General features: G+C 44.4%; 1 protein-coding gene and 1 pseudogene across 3 annotated transcripts in view; both read left to right on the top strand.

Moving 5' to 3' along the window:
- Positions 1–10,910, top strand: part of Kntc1 (kinetochore associated 1) — a 78,851-nt gene extending 67,941 nt beyond the window's left edge. For 2 of the 3 annotated variants that reach the window (XM_005403079.1, XM_005403078.2), the window contains exons 57-64: positions 371–427; positions 2,698–2,752; positions 2,832–2,895; positions 4,337–4,466; positions 6,595–6,684; positions 7,432–7,577; positions 8,283–8,373; positions 10,705–10,910. In XM_005403079.1, coding sequence (XP_005403136.1) covers positions 371–427; positions 2,698–2,752; positions 2,832–2,895; positions 4,337–4,466; positions 6,595–6,684; positions 7,432–7,577; positions 8,283–8,373; positions 10,705–10,725 — 654 coding nt within the window. In that variant the 3' untranslated portion in view covers positions 10,726–10,910. The remainder of the gene's footprint in view (positions 1–370; positions 428–2,697; positions 2,753–2,831; positions 2,896–4,336; positions 4,467–6,594; positions 6,685–7,431; positions 7,578–8,282; positions 8,374–10,704) is intronic. The other variant, XM_013503705.1, reaches the window with a different exon arrangement.
- LOC102029743 lies at positions 4,544–6,201 on the top strand (annotated as a pseudogene).
- Positions 10,911–12,385: the final 1,475 nt, after the last annotated feature.

Below are 12,385 nucleotides of genomic sequence, written 5' to 3'. Positions count from 1 at the left end.
TTTGGTTTTTCTCCGGTACCAGGAACCGAACTCACGACCTTGCGCTTGCCAGGCAGGCGCTTTTGCCGCTGAGCTAAATCCCCAGCCCCGGGATGATTCTTTTTAAAACAGATGTACTGGGGGTTGAACCACTGAGCTAGATCCCAGCCTTTTTTTATTTCAAAACGCCTTCACTACGTTGCCCAGGCTGCCCTGAGACTTGCAGTCTTGAATTGGCCTCCAAGTAGCTGGGATGATGGGGGTGCGCTGCCACACCCAACTGGAAGACGGACTTTTAGAAATCCCCCTTTTGAAACATGTAATCCAGTACTTTACATTGAAACTCTTTTGTGGTGGCCTTTGCAATTTATTTCTTTGTTTATTTTTACAGATTCCTTTCCTAAGGAAAGTTTTAACAGCCATTTCTAGTATCCATTCATTATGGCAGGTATGTAGTTATTTAAAGTAAATTGATTGAACTTAATGTTTACACTTGCTGGTTCTGTGACCCTAGATGAAGCAGTCTGCTCCTCAGTAAAGAGCAGAGTAGATCAGCCGCAGGACGGTGCTCACATTCTGCCTCCGGAAGATGCTGCTTTTCTGGGGTCTCCAGGCCTCACGAATCGCGTCGTCATCGTGCTGTCAAAACCCTTGGCTCCTCTAACATTCGTGGCAGTGTGATTTATTTTAATTACGCTTTGGGCTGCCCCCTCATAGACCTGGCAGATCTCTGAAGTCAGAGCACAGGTCTTTCTCATCTTTTATCAGTTTCACAAGTTGTGTACTCATATAAACGTTATACACACACACAGGTCATTCATTCCTAATTTAATAAATTAGAACAGTGTGGAAATTATGCTGAGCAAATTCTCTTTTACTATTTTTCTTCATGTTATCTCCCTAGAGGTAATCACTATTTATGGTTTCTTACGTATCCTAGAGCTTTCCTGTCAGTGCACAAGCATATAGTTATGAGTGAGTGTGTGTGTGTGTATATATACACACATTTTTTGTTTTTTGCTTTTGTTTTTGGTACCGAGAATCGAACTCAGGACTTTGTGCTTGTCAAGCAAGGCGCTGTGCCGCTAAGCTATATCCCTGGCCCCCATATTTGTAAACATAAATGCAATCACATTCTAGACAAACTGCTGTTTGCATGACCTGATTGTACTAGAACAGGACATACAGATCTAGTTCTTTTTTTTTTTTTTTTTTTTTGGTTAAGATAAAATTCACCCTTTTAAAGTATATACTCAAGTGATTTTTTAGTGTATTTAGAAAGTTGTACAACCACAAACATTATCTGATACTGGAATATTTTCCTTACCCCTAACAGAAAATCCATTGTCATTCATCCCCTGTTTGCCCCTCCCTGCAGGCCCTAGGAGTCATTAATCTACTTCCTCTGTATGGATTTATCTGTGCTGCACATTTGCTGTCAATGGAATATGCGGCCTTTTATGTCTGGCTTCTTTCTCTTAGCATATGCTACATGATAGCATATGTTAGTACTTCATTTCTTATATTACCAAATAATGTTCCATTGCGTAGATATACAGGGGACACTTGCTACTCAGGGGGGATTGGTTTTAGGGTGCTACCACCACCCTGCAGCTAGCAAAGCCTTCCAATGTCAAGCCGCTTATATGAAATGGCATACTGTTTGCATAGAACCTGTGCACACCCCCGTACTTTAAATACCTAACACAGTTTTGATGTGGTGCCGTTGTTATGCTATATTGTTTAGGAAATAATGACCAAAGACAGCTGGTATGTATTCAGTAGGGGCCCAATTTTTTTTTAATGTATATTCATGGATGCAGACCCTGAGGGTACAGAGGGGCAGATACACACATTTTATTTATCTATTTAGCAGCTGGTGGGCACTTAGGTTGTTTCCACTTTTTGGTTTTTATGAATAACGCTGCTTTGAACATTCTTGGACAAGTTTTTAGGTGCACATGTTTTTTCTTTTTTTTTCTTTTTCTTTTTCTTTTTTTTTTGGTATTTTCTCCGGTACCAGGAACCGAACTCACGACCTTCCGCTTGCCAGGCAGGTGCTTTTGCCACTGAGCTAAATCCCCAGCCCCCACGCATGTATTTTCATTGAGTATATACCCAGGAATGGGATTGTCGGCTCTCATGTATCTGTGTTAGCCTCTTAAGGTATCTCATTGTTTAAATTTATTTTATTTGTTTTGGCCTTGCTGGGCATTGAACGCAGGGTCTTGCACATACGTATCAGGCAGGCTCTCTACCGCTGAGCTACATCCCCAACCCTTGTCCTTAGTTTCAGTTCTTAATTGTTCCCATAGTATGGAGTGAAATATACCAGAAGTTATTTAAGCGCTTCTCTATTGGTGTGCTTTCCAAACTCATTTTCTTGAAATTCCGTCATCGCCCTCCCCGTGCCCTGTGGCCCTGGCATCTGGACTGGCACAAAACGGGCTGTACCTGAACTTGGTTTCCTGCACTGAGCTCTGGTGCTTTGTTCCTAATGGAACAATAATAAATCTTTCAAATTGTGTAAAAAGATGGTGGAGTGTATAGTTAGGAAGAAAATCTTCCTAGAATCTTAATCATCTCAAACAGGGTAATACCAATTTATGATTTTGATCTTAACATCTAGAACATAACCTTTACATGTATGGTTCTGTGCCTGCAAAATAGAGTTGTAATATCGCAGACATGAATGCTTTACTGCACTTGTTTCCCCAGGTTCCCTACTTCAGCAAAGCTTGGCAGCACGTGATACAGATACCCCTGCTCACAGGTATTTTCCTGTCTTCTGAAGCACCAGCAGTAGAGTTTGTAGCTGAGCACCTGTGTGTATCATTGTTTTTTCTTTTCAGCCTCTTGTCCTTTAAGGCCCAGTCAGTTAACAGATTGCTGTAAGAGTCTTGTCGCTGTCCTAGAGTAAGTAAAATGTTTGTTCTTCTACCTAGAAAATAAAATCTGTTGCTTAGAAAATTCTTTCCTGGTAGACATGTCTGTGAGCACACACACACAGACCACCTGTGGCTTTGCTTCTGTCGTCTCCTAAGTTTTGAATTGCCTTCGCTCCAGGATGTCACTTGCCCCTTGGAGCAGCACGCCCATGCCGTCTGCACTGCGCGCCCCGCAGCCTCACAGCTGCTCAGCTGTTGCAGGGCTATGGTGCTTGTGTGCAAGAAGGTCTCGCCCTACTCACTCATGGCCCCAAAGAGCAAGTGTGTGTGATGCCGGCAGTTTTCTTACAGTATATTGTTATAACTCTGTTTTATTATTAATTACTGCTGATCTCTTACTGTGCCTAATTTATAAATTAAACTTCTTCAGAAGTATATGTACATAGGGGAACATAGTAAATATGGGGTTTGGCATTATCCAAGTTTTAGGTATAAACAAGGAGTCTTCGAATATACCCCAAGCATAAGGGGACCAATGTGATTCCCTTGTGTTGGGAAACTAAGCCTCAAACTTTGGTCATATTGGGGATGGAATCCAGACCCTTGCTCGTGCCAGGCAAGTGCCCCACCCCTGAGCTACATCCTCAGTACATCACTTGTTCTATTTGTTTGTTTGTTTATTTTTGGTTTTTTGAGACAGGGTCTTGCTATGTAGTTCAGGCCTTGAACTCACTACATAGCCAAGGCTGGCCTCAAACTTGCAGCCATCCTCCTGCATCAGTGCGGAGATTTTTTTTTTTTTTTTTTTTCACCAAGTACTGGGATTACAAACTTGTGCCACGATGTCCTTTATCACTTGTTCTTTTTTTTTTTTTTTGTCTTTTTGCAGCAGGGTCTCACTATGCAGTTCAGGCTGGCCTTGAGCTCACTTTGTAGCCCAGGCTGGTCTTGAACTTGCAACGATCCTCCTGCCTCAACCTCCCGAGTGCTGGGATTACAGGCATGCGCCACCATGCCCGACCATCACTTGTTCTTATAGCAGAGCATTTGTTATTTTTATGTTGTCTGCTCTCCATGTGTGGTGCTTTCAATTTCCTAGTAAACTGATACTCACTAACCATTCTCTAAAATTAGTACCTGATGTTAGTGTAAATATAAAGTGCCTTTTATGACTTCTCAGCCTGGCAAATCCTACAGCCTTGTGTTGTAAATTTTGAATCTTGTAAGAATTGATTTTACCCATCTGTAGGCTTCCAAATTTAATCCTAGTAAGAGAGAGTAGTCCATGTGCTAGGTAGATTGTTTTATTCTAGGTAGATGTCATCAAAGACCTGAGTTATGCGTTACTAAGCACTTTGGTATTTTAAATTACTGAAAGCCTGGACAGGTGACATCTGCAGAAAGCTAGAAAGGTCAATAGAGTATAGTGAATCTGACAGGCTGTTAATAATTAATGTGTTCTCTCAAAGATGTCCAGTTTCAGATGATCTTGACATGATGGGAGTCGCCAGGCAGTACATCCAGTTAGAGCTTCCGGCTTTTGCATTAGCTTGTCTGATGCTCATGCCCCACTCCGAAAAGAGAAACCATCAAATCAAGGTATCTTAGACGTTATTCCTCTGGGGTTGCCAGGGAAATGGACGCTCTGGGATTGCGCACTGTGAAAGGTTGTGAAAGGTTGCATTTTCTCTCCCAAACCTGTGAAGCACAAAGACTGACTGTAGTGGGAGGTGGTTGAGTGACCGTACAGCAGAGGAGGCAGGCAGAGGTTCGACGGAGGTTTGTCTTAAAAGAGGTTTGGACTAACATTTGTCTGTGGGGAACAACCGATTTCACGGTAGAGTAAAGTGAAATGATGAAGGCTGTCATCCCCTTTCCATGTAGGCTTGGGCAGAGGAGACGGGTAGCAAGCAGGAAAACTCCTGGGAAACTGTGCGGGCCGCCCAGAACATTAGCTCGCTCAGTGCAGACGGACGGCCCAGCTGTGCGCGGCGCAGGCGCTGAGGGGAGCTTACGGGTGTGCGGCAGCAGTGGGGACGGCGCAGGCGGGCAGCCTGGCTCGCAGCCGCCGCGAGAGATGAGAGGAGGCAGATTTTCCATGTGGGTGTTTAACCAAGAAGCCGTGAGCATTCTGAGGATGGGACTTTTAAAAATAACTCCTTTCCCTTAATACACGAACAGATAGAACAGCTTTTCCGCCCGTTCTCCCCTACCCCTCCGAGGGCCGGTCCGGCTGCACCGCGCTCGCCCTGAGCTCCCGGCTCCGGCTAAGCTTGCGCGGCCGCCGTCTCCCTCAGCCGTCACCATGATTATCTGCCGGGACCTCATCAGCCACAGCGAAATGCTCTCCGACATTCACAAGACCCGGGAGATCGCAGACGAGCTGTGCCCGGAGGTGGAGGGCAAGATGGTTGGTAGAAGGAGAGCAACATCGATGACTCGCTCGGCGGTGGGAACGCCTCCGCTGAGGGCCCGGCGGGCGAGGGCAGCGAAAGCACCGTGGTCACCGGTGTGGACTCTGTCAGGAACCACCACTTGCAGGAAACCAGCTTCACAAAAGAGGCCTAGAGAAGTACATCAAAGACTACAAGAAATCAGTCAAGGCAGACTTGAAGAGCAGAGACCAGAAGGAGTAAAACCATTGAGGACAGGGGCTGCAGAACAAACCAAGCACGTCCTTGCTAATTTCAAAAACTGTCAGTTCTTTATTGGCGCAAACGTGAATCTAGACGGCATGGTTGCTCTCCTGGACTGCCGTGAGGGTGGTGTGACCCCATTTATGATTTTCTTTAAGGATGGTTTAGAAACGGAAAAACGTTAATGGATTCGGTGGTTACCTTGGATCTATCACTTGTGAAAACTGGCTGCTGCTTGTCACCCACACAACACCAGGATTTCAGACAAATGGGATTGACGTCATCTTGAATGCTTTGTTTATTTTGACTGTGTTTTATTTGGAGTGGAGGCATTGTTTTTTGGGGAAAAAACACGTCATATAGGTTGTCTAAACGTAAAGTGCATTTAAACTCAAAAAAAAAAAAAAAGAACAAAGCATTTTAAATGTTTTATAGTTATTTCTTCCACAGGTGTATAAGGAGGGACATGGAGATCTATATAAATGAATATGCATGTTTTTTAGTTGTCATTGAGTCTATTAATTGCATTTTCTCAAAACCACCATACTTGTCTTTGATTTTTTTTTTTCCTTCTTTTGATTATTCACAAATTCATCCTTTGCTTTTTTCAACATTTCAGAATTTAAATAGCTTCCCTTTGGCACTTAGGAGTAATGCTTATAAACCATTTTTGCTCTTTGAATAAGTAGTTATAAAAAACTTTTTTCCTCTTATTTGAAATACTTTTTTTTTTTTTTTTTTTTGGTTTTTCTCTGGTACCGGGAACCGAACTCACAACCTTGCGCTTGCCAGGCAGGCGCTTTGCCGCTGAGCTAAATCCCCAGCCCCTTTTCCTTTTATTTTAGTAATACTTGTTGATAAAATTTTTTCCTACGTTAGAAATTCTTTTCTTGGGGCTGGGGATTTAGCTCAGCGGCAAAAGCGCCTGCCTGGCAAGCGCAAGGTCGTGAGTTCGGTTCCCGGTACCAGAGAAAAACCAAAAAAAAAAAGAAATTCTTTTCTTTCAAATTTTAAAGTGCAAACCTTCCATACTTGACAGAAATTAGTAATAATAATACTTTTTAAAATTGTGTTTTAATTTTTTTTTCTAGAATTTTCTGGGCTCATGCAATCCTCAGATCATTTTACAGCAATTAGAAGAACATATGAATTCTGGACAGCTAGCAGGATTTGCACATCAAGTAAGACAATTTTGTCTCTTTTCTATGAAAAATTTGGTCCTAGACAGTAAGCATTCTCTCTAAACTAAGACCGAGCTAGAGTATCTTGCCATTTGTTAATATCTAAATACTATTTTGCTTTTATTAAAATCTCTTAAAAAGCAGGGATCCTAACTATCTTATTTACTGTTCCTCTCAGTGGAAATTTTATAGCCTTAACTGCTTGTAATTTGGGGGCTTTTCATTTGTGCGTTTTTGTTTTCTTTTGTTGTAGATTCTTTTTTTTTTTGGTTTTTCTCCGGTACTGGGAACCGAACTCACGACCTTGCGCTTGCCAGGCAGGCACTTTGCCGCTGAGCTAAATCCCCAGCCCTCTTTTGTTGTAGATTCTTGAGACAGGGCCTCACTGTGTAGGTCAGGCTGGTCTTGAACTCACTGTGTGGTCCAGGCTGGCTTTGAACTCACAGCTATTCTCCTACCTCAGCCTCCCAAGTGCTGGGGTTACAGGCGTGCGCCACCCTCCCATCAGATGCTTGTAATTACAAGCAGATCTTCTCCCTCATAAAAAGCCCCAGCAGTCTGAACTGCACTGGCTTCCCATCTCCGTGGTGTGTGCTGCACTGGGCCAAAGCCTTTCCCTCCTCCAAACAGGAGGCGCGGTGCTGACGCAGTGGTAATCCAACTTCTGGCTGCAGCAGTTTCCAGGGTTGAATAAAGAATCTGGGAACTGAGCACATTTTTAATATGATGATACCTATCGTTCTGTAGATTAGAAGCCTGATTCTGAATAATATCATAAAACAGAAGGAATTCGGGATTTTGGCGAAGACAAAATACTTCCAGGTGTTGAAATCGCACATGATGAATACTGACAGCATCACTGAGCTAGTCAGCTATTTGGCAAATGACTCAAGGTAAGTGAATTTGGAAAAAAATAACTCCCTATAGAATTTCCCTAAAGTAAACCTTTATTTGGAGGAAACTATCAAACAGTTGTAGAGCTACGTGGTTGAAATTATAAGTTCAAAATACTAAGCTACTGCACATGCCCTAAGTTAACCACCTGGTCACCTGAAGGTGCAGAGCGTGAACTTGGAGTCAGACCGTGAGACAGGCGTGCGAGTCCCTGCAGTGGTGCCTCACAATCCGCCCCACGCCCTGCATTGCAGCTGGGTTCCTTAGAGCCTGCTCGCAGCAGCAGGAGCTTCTGCGACACAGTCTGCTGAGCTCCATTAGCTCATTTCCTGCGCCCGCTAGTGTAGAAACAACAAGCTTCTGGGGATGGAGCGGGCCGGGTGTTTCTGAAAACAGGAGGAGGCCGTGGTCTGACCCTGCGGGGAGGCTGGGTGCCGTCAGGAGGAAGTGCAGCGGGTGTTTGTTTTCGTTCTGAGTAGCCAGCATTGTGCATTGTCATTTATGGATGAGTATTATTTTTTTTGGAGGGGGGAGTATTATTTTTTTGAGGTATAGTTGAGACATCATAAGCCACACATATTTGAATATATGCTTTGATGCGTTTTGACATCTGTGTACCCTGTGAAGCCAGCCCTACAGCAAAGAGTGCAAACTTTTATCCCCCTAGAGGAGACTTCAGCGTCCGTTTCCTTTCTACTCCACAGCATAGACGAAGCATCGGCCCTGATCAGTGAGTATTCAAAGCACTGCGGGAAGCTTGTGCCACCAGATGCAGCCCCTGGCGAAATCCTGAAGGTAAAGCTGGTGGCCAGCTTCTTAGATTCTAACCTAACACCATAATATTTCTGCAGTCTTGAAATTGACCCAGCCTTTCTTGATGTTCTGGAGAGAAATCTGTTCTTGTGTGTGTGTAGACAGTCATGCATTGCTTAGGGCCACGTTATGAGAAATTAGTCATATGAATATCCTAGTGTAAATGCCCAGTGCCTGCTTACACCATTTACACAAACCTGCCCGGTATAGGTCAGTCATTCAGGGTGAAATACCAGCTACTCAGCAAACTGAGGCAGAAGGATTGCCATTTGGGGTCAGCCAGAGCAATTTAGGGAGACACTGTCTAAATAAAAAATAAGAATGGGGCTGGGTGTGGTGGCGCACACCTGTAACCCCAGCACTCAAGAGGCTGAGGCAGGAGGATTGTTGCAAGTTTGAGAACAGCCTGGGCTACAAGGTGAGCTTAAAGCCAGTGTGAATGCATAGCAAGACCCTGTCTCAAAAAGACAAAAAAAAAAAAAAAGATGAGAATGGGGATGTAGCTCAGGGGTAGAGCCCTCCTGGGTTCTACTCCCAGCACCCACATGAATAGAAAAGAAAGAGAATGCATAGAAAATAAATGAATAGAAAAGAAAGAGACACAGGAGTTACAAGATGTGTGTGGCAGCTGCCACTGTAACATGACAGATCTTCTGTGGGAAGCCTGTTTTTAAGTTGGAATCCACTAAGATAGTGACTAGACAGCATGGGTGATAAGTCTGTACACTGGTAGCACCTTTCTTATCAAGCACAATTACGTGTCCTCCTCAGCTGAGCGCACAGTGGGCTTGTGTGCCCAAGTGTGCGTGAGGCACTGTGCTAGCAGCAGCACAGTGGCTGTGACATCACTAGACGGGATCCTCTGCTCCTTTGTAATCCCATGAGGTCGCGGTCATAGGCGCAGGCCATCGTGGACCACAGTCATCGCACACGGCCCTCCTTCTGTTAGGGAGCCCTAGAGCAGGAGACGGGCGGGGGCCGTGTTCCTCACACAGCCAGTGGGCAGCCCTGGGCACGCCCTTCAGCCTGCGATGCTGTGGTCTTGGGACCCAGAGCCCATGGCCCTCTTCTGTGCTTTCCAGAGTCTCTGTTCCGTATAGTGTCCTTTCCACTATTGAAACTAAGTGTCATTTCCATTAGTGAGAAACTAAGTTTTAAAAGGTATGGATTATTGTCACATTTGAGTATTTGTTGCCTTGATTTCTTTTTGTTCTGTGTCTGTGTGTTACAGGGGATTGAACTCAGGGCTCATGCATGCTAAGCTACTGCTATACCACTTTTTCTGGCCTTGAGCTTGTGATCCTCCTGCCTCAGCCTTCTGAGTGTCTAGGATTACAGGCTTGCACCACCATGCCTAGTTATTTTTTTTTCTCTAATTATTTGAGAGATGTATGTTCCCTGTAGAAAGAAGAGAAACATGAAAAAGGAAAAAAAAAAAAAGGTGTACTGGTCTGAAATCTCACTGCCCAGACAGGATCACTGTCACTTTCTTCCCCAGTACTCTACTGGGGCACCCAGGGCCTACAAGGGGCTATGTCCACAGCCCTTTTTAAATTTTTTGTTTTGAGGTGAAGTCTTGCTAAATCTCCATGCTGAATTTGAACTCGTAGTCTTCCTGTCTCAGCCTTCCTGAGTTCTGGGATTACCAAATACACCACTGTACCAAGCTACTATAGATAAAATATGCACATAAATTAATTTTTTCAGATTTTGAACTTTAAGATAAAATGTTTACTTTGATTCTGTTTTGGTAGTTTTAGTAAACTTAAGTATGGTATTTTTTTTTCTTCCTTTGGTTCTTATCAGCATATGGAAATGGGTGGGGTAACACACACCTGTAATCCCAGCACTCTGGAGGCTGAGGCAGGAGGATCAGTTACAAGTTTGAGACCAGCCTGGGCTACAAAGTAAGCTCAAGGTCAGCCTGCACTACACAGTGAGACCCTGTCTCAAAAAGACAAAAAAAAAGAACAATAAAATATGTTTCTTCAGGGCTTGGCGTGGTGGCGCACGCCTGTAATCCCAGCACTCTGGAGGCTGAGGCAGGAGGATCAGTTACAAGTTTGAGACCAGCCTGGGCTACAAAGTAAGCTCAAGGTCAGCCTGCACTACACAGTGAGACCCTGTCTCAAAAAGACCAAAAAAAAGAACAATAAAATATGTTTCTTCTTAGTCATATCTGTCTAAAATACCAACTAATTTTTATATAGATTTTATTACTCCAGTTAATTCTTAAATTGTATAGTTTATTTACCATTTTCTGTTTAAAAAAACTTACACTCATAAAATGTTTCCTTCTTTTTTCCCATTTAGATGTTCCTTAATGGACTTTAGTAAATCATGAAACCTTTTCCGAAAACGACAAGAGGAAGTTCGGAGTGTGCTACTAACTGACCATATTTATTACAGTTTTAAAATTGTGTAATCTATATGCACTAGCTACCCACAAGAATAACTAAAAATGTCCACTATTAATATAATTACCCAATAAAGAACTTGTGTCCTGAGTTAATCAATAATTTTGTTGCCAGTTGCCTGTATAATTTATAGACTGTCCGTTTTCTGTCTGATCCACGAGGCAAGCAGTGCAGGTATAATCTGCTCACCCCCTTAAGAAAAGAAGCTATAAGCCAGGTGTGGAGGCGCACACCTGTAATCCCAGCACTCAGGAGGCTGGGGCAGGAGGATTGCTGTGAGTTCCAGACCAGCCTGGGCTACAAAGTGCACTCAAGGCCAGCCTGAACTGCATAGCAAGACCCTGTCTCAAAATGACAAAAAAAAAAAGAAAGAAAGAAAAGCAGCAATGACTTAAATCCTATTTATCGCATGTATAAAAAGAAGAACATCAATCTTTCAAACACCAGCCCCGGTAAGTATTTATGTGGTATTAGTTGCGGCAGGTATCAGTCAGTGGTCAGGCAGGGAGTCCATGGTAGGTGGGCCGAGCTGAGAGGGACCCTGAGCGTCAGGCCCGAAGGAGCAGAGCGAGCAGAGCCGGGCCTCGGAGACCCTGGAGCTGCCACCACCACGCTGCACACAGATCCCAGCCACCCTCGGCCACCAGCGGGGGAGGAAAGAAGGGGCTCCTTGGTTCTGCCTGCGCTTCCTGGGCCAGTGCCCAGCTGGGACGGAACCAAACAGCTGGGGGAGGTGGCGTGGGTGCCAGTGGAGGAGGCTCTCCCAGGGTGATGCCACGCTGGGCCCAGCAAGCACGCCGGCCCCTGACCAGAGACGCTTGGGCTTAGAGGCGGAGAAGTAAGAGAATGAACGTGATGCTCTAGGACGCTGACTTGACCAGTGTGAGGGAAGGGCGGGCAGGGAAGCAGGAGGCGGGGTAGCCAGGGGCAGCTGGGGCTGAAACGTGGGGTCTCAACATCAGGGACAGCGGAGAGGAGAAATCATAAAGTGGCGTGCATGTATTTCTGCTCGTTTTGGTGCCTATCGTTTCTTTTTTTTAAAGAACAATAAGTTTATCCACAAGATTCCAAATTAAAAACATATGTTATAGGTCAATCTTGTACAACACAGAAAACTTACAAATTTTGTATTTAACAAGAGAAAGATGAAGCCTCAACTTGACACAGTAATAAGTTTAAAACATAAAACTATGTTCATGGAAGTGCTGCGGCAATTTCCTCAGCCCCACAGGCCCCAGCGGGGACCTCTGCCTCCGGACCAAGCTTGATAGAAAATCAGAGTCCTGCAGGGAGCTGCTCGGCATCCCCGTGCTGATCACCAGAGGCCAGGCGCCACCAGTCCATTTCTCCTTTTTAAGTATAAGCAGCTGTTTTGAAGTCCAGTTTGCTGGTGACTCACTAATCCATTCGTCACTGGAGATTTATCCCTGATGCTAACTGTCCCATCTCCTTTGGGGATCTTAATGTGTTATGAGCTGAGTCCTTTATGAGAAAGTAAATCAGGCACAAGGGCGTACACCTGGAATCTCAGCTACTTGGGAGGCTGAAACAGGAAGATCCCAAGTCGAAGATTAGCC

Source organism: Chinchilla lanigera, unplaced genomic scaffold, assembly GCF_000276665.1.
Source record: "Chinchilla lanigera isolate Chin_1 unplaced genomic scaffold, ChiLan1.0 scaffold00081, whole genome shotgun sequence".
In the NCBI taxonomy this organism is placed as follows: domain Eukaryota; kingdom Metazoa; phylum Chordata; class Mammalia; order Rodentia; family Chinchillidae; genus Chinchilla; species Chinchilla lanigera.
This window is presented reverse-complemented; position numbering and strand designations above follow the sequence as displayed.